This window comes from Neovison vison, chromosome 12, assembly GCF_020171115.1.
Source record: "Neovison vison isolate M4711 chromosome 12, ASM_NN_V1, whole genome shotgun sequence".
Classification (NCBI taxonomy): domain Eukaryota; kingdom Metazoa; phylum Chordata; class Mammalia; order Carnivora; family Mustelidae; genus Neogale; species Neogale vison.
The window spans coordinates 43702036-43719922 of record NC_058102.1 but is presented as its reverse complement, the minus strand read 5'-3'; the positions used below and the strand labels follow the sequence as shown (position 1 = coordinate 43719922).

Below are 17887 nucleotides of genomic sequence, written 5' to 3'. Positions count from 1 at the left end.
GCAGACATTCAAGTCTGGAACTGAGTGTAGTGTGAGTGGAACTCAAGATCTAACTTAGGAATCTTTTGAAGAAAAGAGATTCTTACTCTAAGTCTTTTAAACACATACATAATGGGGTTCCTGGGTAGCTAAGTCAGTTGAGCATCTGTCTGCCTTTGGCTCAGGTCATGATCCCAGAGTACTGGAATCGAGTCCCACATTGGGGTCCTACCTTGGTGGGAAGCCTGCTTCTCCCTCTCCCTCTGCCTGCCACTCCACTTGCTTGTGCATGCTCTCTCATGTACACGTTGTGTGTGTGTGTGTGTGTGTACCAAATAAATATGTTTAAAAATCTTTCAGAAAAATAAAAATAAACACATTTTTAAGAGTTGAATATATTCTTAAATACATAATTATGAGGTATTTAGAGAGGAAAAACACAACCCCTATTTAATAGGAACTCTCCTGAGTTTAAAAAAAAAAGTTTTATTAAATTACAGAACAGTATATCAGAGTAAGTGCACATGTGTTTATGTGTTTACTAAATATGGGGAACTATTTTATTTGAGTATCTCTGGGACACATTCCATTTCTTCTGTTGGTGATTGATGCTTTTCTATTTATACTATATTTGCATTAATTTTTTCCCTTTGTGATTCCTTATACTTCAAGTAACATTACATCTTGAAACAAATTTTAAGAGCTGTTTATGTTATTATTTTGTAGACCTAAGTTCCTTTCCCCACTGATGGTCAATACCAAAAAAATTTAGCTCCTTTGATACACATATTTTTAATGAAATAATGTGAATGTAAGTTCAACAAACCTATTTGTATAGGAAAAGCCAGTAGCTTTTCTCCCAAACATTTCACCTTCTTCCAGTAGATTAAAAAGATGTTTAAAAGATTACTAAAGACTAAGGGAAGGGAAATTAAGTAAGAGAGATTTTTGACCCATGGACATGATTGGAAATGACTCCATTTAATCCCAACCAGACATTCCTCTCAATAGGAAAGAATCAAACTCCATCAGAAAAAATCTAGGTACTGACACCTATATGAAGAAAGCATTATACACAGATGTTTTTAGAAATTTGTACAAAATACTTGTCAAAATTTTTTTCTGAAGAATTTCCCAATTTAACATGTGTGTAAGGATATTGCTTTGTGTACACTCTAATAATTTAAGATATGTGCCATTCTATCACTTAAGCCAACATCTATAGTATTTTTTTTAGTCTCATGTAAAGACTATTGTTTATCAGGTAACTGTTACCAGACAATCAATCTTTATTTAGAATGCTGTTTTTATTCACATCACATCTTAAAGGCTGTGGAATAAAAGGCATAAAAATACCAATGACAGATAAAACAGAGAAAATTGCTCTGAACAAACTCTTCTAGAATAGTGTGGTGCATATAAATTATGAAAACACTAAAACTTGATCAAAAAAGGAGGTCTTTAACTTTCATTTAAATGCATGAACAGATGTGGCAGACCTAATGTCAATGGATAAATGGCCCCAAAATGTGGAATGTAAGAACAAGATGTCTGAATGTTTTTAAACTCATGCCAGGCATGGCTGGATTTCTCCAACAATAAATGAGTCAAAAACCTAAGGTGCACATAGGGCAGTGTTCTGTCAAGTTTTATAGGGTCTTGGCCACCAAAGGCCTTAGCTAGCTCTATGAAAAGACTGATTTTCACTTGAAAACTAATTTTATTGTTTTCAGTCACCTATGCATGTGAAAACAAGCTGAACCTCAATTCAAAAATAAATACTATGTAAGTCTATTTGGAATTACACTTCCAAACTTTATTCTTATAGTTAAAACACTGTAAAAATCTGTAACTTTGTTACCTCAACAGTTCCTTTAGTTTGATCCAATTGTATAAGTGCACACATTTATGTATTGTATTTCTGGTAAAATTTTGAGGTTTTGTCAATCTATTTAGATGTTTTAAATATACAAGAAGCTTGAATTCTATGGAAACAGATCTCATGGTGGCATTTGTTCTCACAAATATACTAGGGTTAGCAGGACAGTCTCCAAAGACCGAAATATCATAGGTGTTTTTCTTAAGATTTTATTTATTTGTTTGACAGAGAGAGAGAGAGAGGGAGAGAGAGAGAACAAGCAGGGGAGAAGCAGAGGGAGAGGCGGAAACAGGCTCTCCGCTGAGCAAGGAGCCTGATGCAGGGATTGATCCCATGACCCTGAGATCAAGACCTGAGCCAAAGGCAGGTGCTAACTAACTGAACCACCCAGGTGCCCCAGAAATGTTGTGTTTTAAAAGACAATTTACTTTATGAACTAATAAAATGTTAACTGTCATTTCCTCAACCAATAATCTATTTCCAATTTACAATCTCCAAATACCATAGAGAAGAATACTTTCACATGTCTCAAAGTTAATAAAGTCATTTTTAAAGCAATAAACAGAATAAATAAATAAAATAAAATAAAATTGGAAAACTTAAAAACTTTATATAACAACAATTATATTTTGTAGGACAACATATTAATTGTGTGTTTAGAGCCATTGATTATATAATCTTGAATGTGGATAACAACTGAAAATCTTATAAAGCTTTATATCTTATGAGGTACTTTTTATTTAAATAATCTATTTCATTTTATCCATCATTCTTTGAGGTTTTTATTGTAACCCAAACAAAGCCTATAAATTTCACTCCTATGTATTTACTATAATTGTTTCTTTTCCTTCCTTTTCATTTCTTTTTGTATTAGTTCATGAGTTTATGAACCTGAACTACAAATAATCTATGAGTTACCTTCCTGACTGTAGTTCTGTAACATTCTGCTTTATCCTCCCCACTGATGCCAAAAAGACTTCCTAATATAATATCTCTGAAAAAGGCCTTTGATGATCATAAATTGTTTTCCAGCCTCTCCTCCATCCCATCCCCAGCTTCTAACCACTGTTTCCTTCACTCTAGCTTTTAGGAATAACTTAACAGATAATAATACAATATGTCATTTCATACTATATTCTTAATCATGCTTTTCTCTCTCCCTAAATGTTCTTCACTCCACCTGTATCTGACAAGAAATAGTACTCTTTCAAGTCCTAAATGAAGGGTCAAATTCCCACAAAGTCCCTTCTCTGCACACAGAACTGACCACTCTATTTTGGCTATGTCCACTGAATTCTATGGATATTTTTATCATGGCTCTCATGTTTATGTTTATCTGTCTACCTCAACTAAGTAGCTCTTGAAAGAGGGACTGGACTCCTTTATCATTGTACCTCAGGTTCGCAACACAAAAGAAAAATACTTTCAATATTTGTTAAATATAAGAATAAGTGATTGAAAATCAAGATTGTTTGAGTTCAAAGACTAGAATTTCTCCTACATCATGTATATATAAATATATTATGTCTACTCAATACTTACATAATGCCCAACATGTTTTTAAGCAATTTACATTTTATTTTACATTCACAATTCCTTATGAAGATAGCATTATTTTAGCGTTCATTCTACAGACCATTTAACTACCTCTGAGGTGTTAATCATCTAGGGTTGTACAAACAGTAAATGACCCAGAGTTTAACTTCAGAGACCCTGGATTTAACTGCCATGTATGCTTTTATAACAAAAGTGAATATGGGAAAAGTTATAAATGAATGACACCAGAATGCAGGTGTAAGGGAATTACTCTTTTGAAACCTTATATCAAGGAGTTATTGGTATCAAATCAGAAACCAAGAGATCACTCCCACCTTTCTTCCTTTTCTAATCTTCTTCCATGTTATTGCTCCCTACCCCTCAACATCTACATTATACAATGATATTTGTATAGCATTATAATGGACTCTGTGAAGGGAAAAATCAGTTTTAAAAAATGAGTACATCTTTGTCAGTTTTCAAACTGCTTAATTCAAGCCCGAAAATCTTAAACTGACTTGTCTCCCCTGCAATACCAAGTGTAAAAAGGTACAGTGCCAAAAGATAAACATTATTTCAAGTGTAAGAAGAGAAGTTTTAAAAAAATTTTTCTCTTAGCTCATCTTGATATCGAAGTTTTTTTTTTTTTCTTAATTCTGTGTTGTAACTTATTTATGTATGTAGGATTTGTGGGAGCAAGTGTTTTGGGCTAAAACAAAAAAAAGTGCCTTGTTATTTTCTTCAAACACCCAAAGAAAAATTGACAAGAACCAGAGGTAAGCATATAAAAGTATATCTGCAGAAACACCTTTCTGAATTAAAAATAAAGAAAAAAGGCAGGCAAACGAAGGAAAAACTACAAAACAAATTAACTCCAGGAGGCTGATGCCTGATCTAGAGAAGGATGGCAAGAGTATTTATGTTTGACCAGAAGACGATTTCACAGCATCTTGAAATATCAAGGGCACATGCCACTTACATGTTTTAAGAGAAAGCTTTTTATAAAGGCCAACATATTCATTTATATAAGAAAGTTTGATATTTTGTGTGGGATTCAGACAGGCTACTTCTTAGAGAAAAACAGTTAACATAAAATACACTAAATCTTTCTTGCCAAAGTTATTCTATTTATTTCTTGTCATTAATATCTAACCTTCACTATATCAAGAAAATTGTCGTCATTTGTCATCTGGGTCCAGTGGACCAGCCAAAAAATAACTTTTTGTCATTTAATAAATAATTCATTGAGGTAAAAATAGAGAGTGGAAAACAGCTATGTCAGAAATTTTAAAATAAATTTAAGCATTACAAACTTTCTTGTAACAAATAAATTTTGGCACATAAACATCATAAAAGATGAAAAATATGTCACACCCCTCTTTGCAAAAGTAGACTACTACTCCAGGTTCTTGCTGCAAAGCATTGCCCAAGGAGGTCTTCCCTATTTAATGACTAGCTGAATGAAATTACCATATTTCACTTTGTTCTTGGAAATATATTGCTCACTTAACAGATTCTAGAAAATTCAGCTAGATACAGTCATCTGAATACTCACTGTCTCATTGTCTGAGATTCCACTTACATGACCTATTTTATATCCATGATCCATTTCACCATCATTAGAGTACTGCTATCTGTCCCTTTGGATTTATCTTCCGATTCATGTAATAATTATTAAACATCTTTCTCCATCAGCTTTCTTCTCTGATGCCATTAAAAATAGAAAATGAAAAATTCTGAATTCTCAATTGTGTTGAATAAAAGCTAAAAGCAGACTATAGAGATAGTATCTCCAGCCTTCTCTTATACCTTCTTAAAAGATGATGCAATATTTTGGGTAACAGGTTAGTAAAAGTGAAAGATAGTAATTCTTTCACTATTATTCTATCCTTCTAATAGAACCATAACCTAGGTAAACTTTTCTTAAAAGGCTAGGGTAAATATTTTAGGCTTAGGAGCTATATGGTCTCCACCGCAACTTCTCAGTTTTGCCATGGAGGCAAAATCAGCCATGGACAGTATATAAATTTAATGTAGTTGTGTTCCAAAACAAGTGTACTTACAAAAAGTGTGGGAGGCCACAATAAGGCTTGAGATGAGGACCAAACCGGCCCTGACTTGTGCCTCCTTTAAAGTCCGAATAACCTAACAAAAGGTTTAGGACAGGAAAAGTCGAGTATCACTGAGAAAGGGTCTGTGCTATGTGTTGTGTGCTCGCCTACGTGACTTCCCACAGGCTTGCTAAACAAATGAGAACAATTCAGTTGGGGTCAAAAGTTCATTGCTGGTCCTTGCTGTCCTAGTACAGCCCATAAATCACTTTCAGGTTTTCTGTATTTGTACTGGCATCAGCCATTTGGCGTCATGAGGAACTCGTGGTTGTTTAACTAGACACAGATGTAATATCACTATATATACGGCCTTAAGGCTTTGAATAAACTTAGCGCTGTTGGACATCCTCCTCAGTGCTCCTCCTGCTCCCATCTCTTTGCTTCTCGAGTTCTTTTCTTCATCCTCTTACCCTCAAGTTCCTGGTCAATTTGTCACGCCGGATACGACAAAAAAGAAACAATGACCTTGTTTTTGCCCCTGGTTTATATACCTTTGAGTGACTAGATGATTTCATCATTCTTCTGTTTTCTTATTAATCTTGCCTTTTAAACATAATTGATCATTATTGATGAAACAGTTCTTCTGGTGATGAAATAGAAAATTCATATATAGAAAAAGTAAGATCACCAAGATCCTATAATGTAGCTTAGATTTAAAGATATGTCCACTGAATTCAAATTCAAATAATTAAATTTTCACTTTGTTCCTTGAGGAGTCCTCAAAAAAATACATAAGTTATGGAATACAAATTTTACTAGTAGTTGGTGATACTCAAAAATAAAGTTTAATTCTAAAACTTGGTATATAGTAGATTATGATGCTGTGTTAGATATTGAGGATGTTTTATGTACGTGTCATTGCGCTAAATCCCAGTGATGGTACACTTATTTATGTTTATATTTTTCTATAAAATACAAGATCTAGGCACCTAGAACAAATATAAACCACACAAGTCAGGAAATGAGAAAACTGAGGGCTATGTTAAGGATGTACTCACGATTGACAAAAATTTAATAGCAGTGAGGACTGGCAAAAAAAAAAGGGGGGGTGGCAAAAGTAGATATTAGTGTTAATAAAGAGTGAAAATTGGTAAAGTTAGGCTAAAATAATGGAAAAATGATGCTTTAGGACATATTTTAAAAGTGATGCTAGAAGGTTAACTAATAATCTCTGAGAATGGGGACAAATCAAGGGTCAAAATTCCTTTGAGAATTGAAAAATTGAAAAGCAGTTTCAGATAAATGGAGGAAAAGAAGAGGTAATACCATATGAGGTTAAGTCCAGAAAGGAAAACTAAGGTTACTTTAATTTAAAAAATGTAATCTGTGAAAGATTCAGAGATACCCTCACATTACTGCCTAAATTTGTTCTTATGCTTACATTTACCAAGATTTTCACAATAAAATTAATCTCTCACTTGGTGGGAATTGCCAGATGCCTGTCTGTGGTAAACAAGAAGTAAAAGCATCCCACCCACCAATTTAACAGCTTGACTTAAGAAAATATGAGACAGCTCTTGATGGGAGAAGACAAACAAAAACAAACCTAATGGACATTCATCAAATTAGACAAGAAGTATGTTCAATTAATTACATGAAAACTTCTTTATAACTTGAATGCAAGGAACTATAGAAAAAGAATACAAGAAACATTGAAAGAAATTTAATTTTGCACTGAAGAATTTAAAACCAATTTGGTGAAAATCTCTAATACTTTTTAGGCAGTAAGAACTTTGATATGAAGATTTAATTCTTAAAAATTTCTCAAAATACATTTCTAAATTAAGTTTAAGATCTCTCTGTGGAATGTATGGCTTGCTAATCTGAAAAATGTTCCTTTTGAAGCTAAAGCTTTAAAATTTTTTTAAATTAAAAATTAAAATTAAAAAAATTAAAGAGTACATCATGTAAAAGTGTGGAGCTTCATTTTATTAATAATTAATATCAATATTTTAGCACTTTATGGATAAGCAGAGTGCTTAAGCTATATCATATGTCTTTGGCCATTGGTAAATGCTACATTGGCAGTAAGATTTTTATGTGATACATATTAATGTCAACTCTAAAAGCAGTTTTACAAAATGCATTATAGGAAGTAGTCATTACTGATGGTTTTGCAATACTAAAGTAAATATTGGAGACATTGGGCAACAGAGAGAAAATTAGGACTCAGAAGCTCTGACATCCTAGTTCTGCCACCAATTAGTTGGACAATTCATTTAACATCTCTGGCCTTTGTTTCTTTATCAGACCTGAACTTATTATTTTAGTTTCCTCCTCTTTCTGTTAGACTGATTAAGTAAAAAAAAAAAAAAAAAAAAAAAAATGCCATGGATTTTTCTCAGCGAATCCTATGTTCAGCTGTTCCTGGTTTACTCTGATGCGTACTAGCAAATGAAAGTCTTGTTTTACCAACCAGGACAGGTCCAACCAGCAGTTTCCATGTCATGATAAAAACCTTGAGGATTAGGGGCACCTGGGTGGTTCAGTCAGTTAAGCATCTGCCTTTGGCTCAGGTCATGATCCTGGGGTCCTGGGATTGATCCCTAAATCAGGCTCCCTGCTCAGCAGAGGAGTCTTCCTTTCCCTCTGCTTCTCCCCCTCAGCTTGTCCTCTCTCTCACTCACTCTCTCAAATAAATAAATAAATCTTAAAAAAAAAAAAAAGAAAGAAAAAACGTTGAAGATTACTTTCTAAAAATTATAGTGCTTGGCAAAACTAGAATTAGCAAGATCAAGCTCTCCTAAAGTACATGGGTTAACAGGAGAGGAAAAGGAATCAATATTACTGTCATCAAATATGTTTAAAAATGAACATAATAGAAGTTCCAAAAGGCATTTGTATACAAAAGAAACCTGAGTTGTTGGCATTGTAACTTACTCTAGTAGAAGGGTTTTCTTCAGAATCATCTTCATTTTCAAGCAACATTGCTGCAGCAAGCATCTTGCCTGATCTACTAAGAAAAATCTTTACCATAATTAAGGTTTTCATTAGAGAAATTGCATGTCTTTAAAAATATTTTTATTAGAATGAGATTGAATGTCTTTGAACTTATGTACATCATTGTTTCATTTTCAAATTAAAAGAGACTACATAGACACGACAAGTAAATGCAACATGTAATCCTGGATTAGCTCCAGGGGAAAAAAATATTGAAAAAATACGTTATTAAAACATTTGGCAATATTTTAATATGGATCGTATATTAGATGATAGTGTTAGTTATTTCCTAAACTACTCAAAATTCTAAATTTGATCATCGTATTGTGATGATATTAGAGAATGAATGTCTTTTGTCCAAATATAAGATAAACGTATACTATGTACACTCTTTCACATAGAGAGGGTCCAGCAACAATACATATATATGGCTTACAACCTATTTATGAATATGAAATGTATGAAGTGGCTTGTAACCTACAAGGCATTGTGGGTGGCTCAGTGGGTTAAGCCGCTGCCTTCGGCTCAGGTCATGATCTCAGGGTCCTGGGATCGAGTCCCGCATCGGGCTCTCTGCTCGGCAGGGAGCCTGCTTCCTCCTCTCTCTCTCTGCCTGCCTCTCTGCCTACTTGTGATCTCTCTCTGTCAAATAAATAAATAAAATCTTTAAAAAAAAATGCTTTTTAGAACATATTTCTATACATACAAATATATGGAAATAATTCCAGAGAGCCTCTGGAGCCCTTCTGTAGATCAAATTCATTCTGAGCAATTGATATATAGAAAGAGCAAATGTTTAAAAAAGACTATGGATGTTGAGTACTAAAATTTTCATTTGTATACTAAAGTACTTACTAACTATAGTTAGCTCAGGATTACAGTGTCTCTCTCTTTAGAAGATGATAAGCCAGAGTTGTCATAAATGCCAAAATCAACTCAGTCACCTTGATTTCACAGTTTAGTAGGGCAGATTAAAATCGTAAATTTATTTTAGACATTGCAATTTTAGCATGACACCCTTATCTAATATCAAACTGTGGCATCTCAGTATCTCATTCTAGGCATGATAATCAGTTTTTAAATGCAAATCCTGAAAAATAGATTTCAGCAAAGAATGAATTTGAAACTCCAAGCTGGCCATGCCTGAAGGGACATGTGAGTGTTTACTATTGAGTTATGACACACATAAATTTTTCTTAGCAAACTACTGACAAGAAAGCATAATACTACATAGCTTATTTTTGACATAAATCATGTTCCAATGAAAGTAAGAAGACCATATGGCTAAATGGTACCTCCCTCTCTGACTTACTATTCACTTATTTTTTAAATACTTGGGTAAATAAAGAAAAACAAGGGAAATTTAAATGAATATTTTAAAGTAGAAGTGAATTTCATAGGGGTCAAGTAATTACAGAAATTAAAATTTCCAACTAAAAATGAATATCTACAAATAACGCCTTCAGATATTTGGGAAGATAATTACAACCCCCAGTTGATATTCAGTAGACAAGTAATTTTCCTAACCCTAAAGTTGCTTCAAGATGTCCTGGGTGATAGAACAGATTGTTTTGTAATAAGAAAACCCTCAGTCACCCAATTGAGGAGCTAACATTTGAACTTTAGAGGCCGACATATAAGAATTTACTTGACCCTTAACTTGAAGAAAACTATTTTCTCAGATTCTTCAATTCATGGAAATTCAGGTTTTTAAAAGAAACATTCAGAAAACATGAGTCCTGCTGTTTTTACAAATGAGAATTCACCTTCTTGCCCAAAGTCACCTGATAAATTACTGGCAGAAATAGGACAGCAACCAAAGTCTTTTGGCTCCCAGGTCTATTCCTGATGCACTCTGCTATCTCATTTTTCCATTTTATGTGAACACAAAAAATGTGGGACTGTTAAAAAAATTTTCAGTCTTCGGTAAAAACCACTAGATAATAATTTAAAAGGTATTCCTCTTTGAAAGAACGGATCTGTCAGTGTGTATATTACAACTGAATGGGAATGAAATAATCAAAGATAATTAAAATTTCACATTAAATTCCTTATACTTACCTTAATTTGTACACTAAATATTTTAAGCATATATGATGTATATATTCTTTGAAGATCACTTATTTATGAATCCCCAATACTTGCTTTGTATTGAAAAAATGGTTTAATTGACAGTATCTATTTTATTTTATCTCATTTTTATTCCAAAGGTTTAAATACCTTGAGCCCTATTAATTGCAATAAAACTAAGGAGTTTCCTTCTAACTTCTTTTTGCATGGCATTGATTTATCAAAAGACTTTCAGTACATTTCAATAAGTAAGGCAGTCTAGTAAAATGAAATAAGTAGAAGAGAGATAACAAGGTGATGATGAACATCTAAGCAAAATTTCAACATCATGATAGTGTTCCTATCATGAGAGTAAATATGAAAAAATATTAACAGGAAATCTAAACCTAGCCAAGGTCATGATTATTTGAATTTCAATTAATATGATGATCTGCTTGTATATATTTTGAAGTAAATTTTATTGATGACTCTTCATAAATAAACTGAGGATTTCAGTTCCAACTCTCACAACATAAAGAGGATTTAAGGCGCCAAGAAACAATCTCTTATTCTTTAAAGTCAAAATTTTAAAAAAGGTTCTCATGTCAGTTTTACCAGAACAAATTATATGGGAGCCAACTACCATGAAAAACACTTGTCTACTATCAAGCCCTTTAATTCCTTGCTACTCAAAGTGTTTGATGAACAAGCAGCATCAAAGTATGTTAGAAATGCAGAAACCCAGGCCCACTTGAGACCTAAAGAACTGTAATCTGCATTTTAAAAGAATATCTGAATGTTTTATATGCACATTAAGGTTTGAGAAGCATTGTTTTAAATTTGATTTGTAGAAGGTGTGAGCTAGAAGTGAGTGGAAGCAATTCTATTTACATCTGTATTTTCTTCCCTAACTAAATGTAACACAGTAGTATGTATTATATACTATTTTTAGATAATTTGTGAAGAAGTACATATTCATTGTCATGTTTAAATCTTACAAAAAACCTACTGATGAGAACTGTCACTGCATTAGGAAAACAGATTTACAGAAGTTAAGTAGACAGGGCAAGGCCACACAGATAGTAATTGGTAGGAGGCAGTTTGACTCAAGAGCTTGTACACTTAATCATTATATTTTATGGCTTATCATATGGCTATTACTTTCATTACTTATGGCTGTTACTATCACTTCTTTCATTAAAATGCTTCAGAGATACTAATGCTGTGTCTTATCTAAAATGTATTCCAAATTCAAAGAATTAGCAACCAAGAAATCACTTATCAACCTTTTATAGATAATTTAGAAGTTTTAGCCTAAAGCACAAAAGGTACTGCCCCCATATATGTCAATTTATGTCAAAATATGATACCAATTTTTTGAATGGAGAACATATAAATTATACAAACACTCCAGTGGGGGGAAAAATTCTGCCCTATGTATATATATAAAATTATCATTATGAATCTTAAATAGACTAGGCTGTCAAAATCCTTTGTATCTGCCAATTTGTGATTTTTAAGGTGATAAAATATATAATCAAAAAACTTGGATAGGAGGGCACCTGGGTGACTCAATCAGTTAAGCATTTTCCTTCAGCTCAGTTCATGGTCCCAGGGACCAGGAATCCAGGCTCACATTGCGTCAGGCTCCCTGCTCAATGGGGATTCTGCTTCTCCTTCTCAGTCTACCCCTCCACCCCCCCACCCCTACTTGTGCTGTCTCTCATGTTAGCTCGCTCTCCTAAATACATAAAATCCTTTAAAAAAAAAAAAAAAAAGGAAAGAAAGAAAATTTGGATGGGTACAACTACTGGTTAATTGCTCATACTCCAAATAAGTGTAACTGGTACTTAACCCTCTAATCAGGGACGCCTGGGTGGCGCAGTTGGTTGGACGACTGCCTTCGGCTCAGGGCGTGATCCTGGAGTCCTGGGATCGAGTCCCACATCGGGCTCCCAGCTCCATGGGGAGTCTGCTTCGCTCTCTGACCTTCTCCTCGCTCATGCTCTCTCTCACTGTCTCTCTCTCTCAAATAAATAAAATCTTTAAAAAAAAAAAAATCTTAACCCTCTAATCATAAAAATATGCAGAGAGATAATAAGAATGAATTATAAAACTCATTAAGAGTATTCTGATAATAAATATTGGAAAATACTTGGGGAGCCTGGGTGGCTCAGTGGGTTAAGCCGCTGCCTTCGGCTCAGGTCATGATCTCGGGGTCCTGGGATCGAGTCCCGCATCGGGCTCTCTGCTCAGCGGGGAGCCTGCTTCCTCCTCTCTCTCTCTCTGCCTGCCTCTCCACCTACTTGTGATCTCTCTCTGTCAAAAAAAAAAAATTGGAAAATACTTATTTGTATCTGCCTGGAAATATGTATGTCTATGTTTTTCTTTATTCTGTGAAAGAAATTATAGGATGAGATGTACTTTTTTTTCATTTTACTTTCTTCATTTGCAGCTATTTTTTGATAAATTATTAAAAACAAGAGGCTACTCTATTTCATGGGTGGTGGCAGGGACCAAAAAATTAGCAAAAAGTGAAGGAAATACTGTAGTGTTTTTATTATAAAATATTCTAGTCCATAACTAATATCATTAAAACAGCTGACATTAACTGAATGCTTGCTTACATGTAAGGCACTGTCACATGAGGATTTTTTACAGCATCATTTCATCTTAACCATGAAACAGAGACTAGATTTATTCAGATGAATAGGCAACTGTTAAATATTGGATCTAGGATTTAAACTCAAGTAGACAGGATCTAGTCCCACATTCAAGCTGCATAATTTTAGGAAAAGCTTCCTTTATGTCCTAGTATATTTAACATATTTCACATTTCCTCCTTCTCTATTAGAAAATGTACGTATAAATTTCTCTTTGCATTATTTTCGAGATGTAAATGATCTACTTATGATCACAATGACTTAATGGACTTATAAATGAGATAAACGCCTTAGGTTCATGGGATCAGTATACGTGAATTATGTCTTTAGTGCCTAGTTCTTAATTAAAAAAAAAAAAAAAAAGACTAAAAGGAAAACTATATTGTAATTTGTTGCCTTGCACCATCTAGTGGATTTAAACGACAAGCGCGGCAGTATTATAAATGATTACAAGTCAATCATATAAGTCAAATTTTCAAACGTATCCGGAGAAATGTTCCTAAAATCGTATTTTGGATCATACCACAAATGTGCACGGCATTATTCGTCATTTTCATAAGGAAATCAATTATGTGTGCCGAATTCATTAGTGAATGTTTTAACTTACAAGTAAAACAACAAAAAAATAGCATCCTTGCAATTCTTTTACTTTAGAGATAATCAAAGTCAGCTCCGTTTAGTTCTTTCCAACCGTTTTCATAAATTGCGAGAACTCCCAGGAAGTTGCGCGGAGGGCTAAGCACCGGGAGTCTGCGCGGAGCGACTGCGCAGGCGTTTTGAGGAGCGGAAGTTGGGAGGCGGGGCCAGGCCCGGACCTGGGAGCGGAAGAGGCCGGGGCTGCGGGCTGAGGCGCGGAGACCGTTTGGCGGCGAGTCCCAGGCCAGTCCGAGCTCAAAGTCCCAGTCCCAGGGAGACGCCAGAAGAAACTGAAGGACTTGGGGTTCCGGAGCAGTCGCCGCTGGCTGCTGCTGCCGTTCTGCCTCTGCACCGCGGACGCCTCCGCCCCCGCCGCCTGAGGACGCGGCCCTGACAGGCCTCTAGGCCTAGGCGCGGCCCGAGGAGCCCGACGTGTTGCTGCTGGTGCTGCTGTGAGTAATACGAGCGCCCTCTCCACAGTCGTTTACAAATTAAAATGGAGGAAATTTCGTTGGCTAACCTGGATACTAACAAGCTAGAGGCCATCGCTCAGGAGATATACGTAGACCTAATAGAGGATTCTTGTTTGGGCTTCTGCTTTGAGGTGCACCGGGCAGTCAAGTGTGGCTACTTCTACCTGGAGTTCGCAGAAACTGGTAGCGTGAAGGATTTTGGCATTCAGCCAGTGGAAGATAAAGGAGCATGCCGCCTCCCGCTTTGCTCCCTTCCTGGAGAATCCGGGAATGGGCCTGATCAGCAGCTGCAACGCTCACCCCCAGAATTCCAGTAGCTGCAACATGAGAGAATCAGAGAGTGACCAGGACAATAACATAGACCGGTCCTGTGGTTTGGAGAAGTTAGGTATCTAAATAGAAAAAGAAAAGGAAAAAAAAAAAGAAAAAAGAAAAAAAAAAAGAAGGAAAGAAAAAGAAAAAAAGAAAGAAATCAAACAAAAGTCCCACTTCCCATTGAACATCCTAGCCTTTAAACACCCAAAGTGGAGAATTTAGGAATTCGGATCCTTTTATAAGTATGTTACCTGGAATCAGCTTTGAAACCCTGGGCAGGAGGAGCTGTGCATCCTGTGCTCCGTGCCATGCAGGTTGATCTCTACACCAGGAAGTGCACAAGATCCCTGTACTGTCCCCAGTGCACAGGTGGGCAGCTGTGTGCCCAGCGTATAAATCCTTTGGTTCCTCAGCCTTTCTCTCTGCCTGATGTCAAGGGCTTTCTGGATAACTGACAGTTTGGGCCTCTGTGGGACTGCTCCTCTGATCTCTGAGCCTCTGATTTGGACTTCTCCAAGACAGATGAAAGTCAGGTATGAGATCTGGATATTAACAGTTCCAATTTGGGAAAACCAAGAAAAAGAATTACGACTGAATTTGGTAGGGGAAGCTCTGTGATCTGCCTCCAACAAGAAGAAAAGGTCAAAGCTACCAGTTTCCCAAAGGTCCAGCATGTACAGTGACTTGAACGGACTTGGGGACAAGGGCTAACCTTTTGCTGAACAGAGCCCTTTGTCTTGCACCCCACCCGGTGGCATAGGCTTATTAAATGGACAACTTGGTTATCCAGGCAGGCTGAGGATTTAGTTATGATCCCTTGAGGAGGTAGCAGGGGCTTCTGCAACTATGCACGATCTCTTAAACTGCAAGATTCATATCTGGATATATTATGCTGTGAACAGCAGTTTGGTGGGGCAGTCATTTTCTTACTCTTGAGTTACTAGCTACCTAGCCAGTCCATGTGTCTGACTTGGTCATTATGCCAGGTCAGTACCTGCCTCCTATGCCAGGGGTAGGCCTGAATTATAGAAAAGCGTAATGGCTAGGCAGGAGACTGGTTGAAAGCTGAGCCCAGAGGGGACCTCTTTCAGCTGCCCTCAATGTTAATGGGTTAGTACTAGGAGCCAAGGAGCAAGCCTGGGTCGTCTCATTTGACTGCAGTATCCTATTGAATGCCCCTGTTCTTGGTTTGGGCAGTCAAAGCTCTGTTATGGTAAACATCTAGACTGTCACCACCTCTGCCCCTCAAGAGGGGCAGCCCCTTCCATTCAGTCTCTTTTGGATATTCTTGACAACAAGAGCTGTCCTTCTGTTGTCAAAAGTCAGGAATGGGATAGGCAAGGATGGGAAATGTGAGCCACATATCAAAACTACCCTCCACTTTACTCCCTGATTGAGGGTTTATGAAGTGTAGAGGGGTGAGAACCCCAAAGTGAGCGGGAACGGTGCTGCTTTATTTGAAATGTTTTCTTACCTCATTCTGTGCCCCAGTACGGGTCCCAGTCTCATCCGTCTGGCTTGGCCCGGTGTTCCTACTGTCCCCTGCTCCACTGCCTATCTGGTGCAGCTCATGACCCCAGGTGCTGCCTGCTATCCTGCTTTCACACTGACTAGTTTCAGTTCATCTCTCTTGTTGCTCCTGCCTCTTAAGCCTGCCCAGTTTCCCTGTCCATAGCTTCTTTCAAGTTTTTCTTGGGTTGTCGTTCTTTTCCCCCTCGTTCTTTCAGGAGATCCAGAGAAGACTTTTCTGGTGGGTTCCTCTATTAGGATTAAGATGGGAAGAGAACATAATTTTTTGTGTATGAAAGGCAGTGTCATGCCTAAGCATTTTCCTATAGGGACTGCCTTGCTAGATGCCTTCCTGCAGTGTCTTATTTCATAAGGAGTTACATCTTCCCACCTCCACTTGGATACTGCCTCTTAGGACCTAAGCAGACCAGTAAAGGCTGACTAATGTAGTGGGTCCTGATCTATTTTCTCTAACCCTTGCTGTGCATGTATCCTTCCTTATCCCAGAAGGAACTCTTTGGACTGTATGGGCTGATTTGTGTTACATATATAATTAAGGGAACCATAGTGATAAGGCCTCAAGACTGTCTATTTGCATTTTCACCTAGAATTGTCCTGGTCAGGGTTGAGGTATTGTTACAGATTGGTCTTCAAGAACTGCACTGACTTTTTAGAAAGTTAAAGCTTGGTAAGAGCTAAAACAACATTGGGTTATCTGCCCTTGACTTTATAGACATCTCCTTCTGAGGGGATGCAGAGGGAAAGGAGGGTTTAAGTGAAACTCTGGCCTGCTGCCAAATAATGTCCTGGAAGCAGGCTGAAGGTAAGGTCATGGTCCACTCTTCCTTCAGAGAGGGAGCTCTGATTATGGCATTATTGTTTCCTTTCTGGCCATTCTCTTGGTTAGAGGAGGAAGAAGTGGAAAGTAATTTTGAAAAATCGCTGGTTCATATTACCTCCCTCTTGGTTATTGTTTTTCTTTTTTGCCCTCCCATTATTAGGGCAGTAGCCCTAGGCCTGTCCTGCATGGGTATGAGGTGGGCTAGGTCCAACAGGTACCCTGAGGGGACAGTCTAACTCGTTTATTTTCTGGGGAGTGAATGCTCCCTATCATGTAGTTGACAGTGGTTAGGAACTCTCCCTTTCCCTACCTATCTTCCCTCTAACAGCAGAATTTCCTATCCTTCCTTCCTCAATTAAGTATATTGATCACCTGTAATTCTATTATGTATCTGAGTGTGTGTGCGTGTATAGGGGGAAGGGGTTCTTTACAAATTTTTGTGGTTTGTGGCTTTTTCTTCCATACATTAGTTCCCACCACCGCATGTCCAGGGGCCATTGCCTGGCATTATCGCATGCTGGGATCATTGGGGAAGTGTAGTGAAGCTCACCACTGTCCTTTGTTTTGGAGATTATTATTTTTGCATAAGTAGTCCATCCTATACAGATTGCTAACTAACTGTGTATTCCCCTTGCCCCTATGGCTGCTGGTGTAAATAAACTGCATCTCCCCATTGGTAAACAGTACTAATAAAATTTTAAAAAATGACTTTATTTAGACTCTGTATGTTCATCTTTTAAGATTGTAAGTGTTTTTCAGGTATTGACATAGTAAAATAAATGTTGAATTGCTGTTGAATCATAGTCACTTTATCCTGGAGTTTTACCAAAGTAGAGGAACTTTTGTCCAACTTTATTTCTCCATTTAGTCTACAAATTTTAGCTTTCTGCAGCATCCAGTGAAAAATAAAATAGGTGGTAAAATAAATGTAATCCAAGCCTTTCGCTAAGTCCATT

At 36.7% G+C, this 17887-nt stretch overlaps 1 protein-coding gene across 1 annotated transcript; it reads left to right on the top strand.

Moving 5' to 3' along the window:
* Positions 1 to 13967: 13967 nt before the first annotated feature.
* On the top strand, positions 13968 to 17639 carry ATXN7L3B (ataxin 7 like 3B). Its single transcript, XM_044227391.1, has one exon. It carries the CDS (start codon positions 14290 to 14292, stop codon positions 14581 to 14583), a length of 294 nt encoding a protein of 97 aa, XP_044083326.1. The 5' UTR covers positions 13968 to 14289; the 3' UTR covers positions 14584 to 17639.
* Positions 17640 to 17887: the final 248 nt, after the last annotated feature.

What these genes read in the sequence shown, in the direction of transcription:
- ATXN7L3B (XM_044227391.1), top strand. Translation starts at nt 14,290, where the DNA reads ATGGAGGAAATTTCGTTGGCTAACCTGGATACTAACAAGCTAGAGGCC.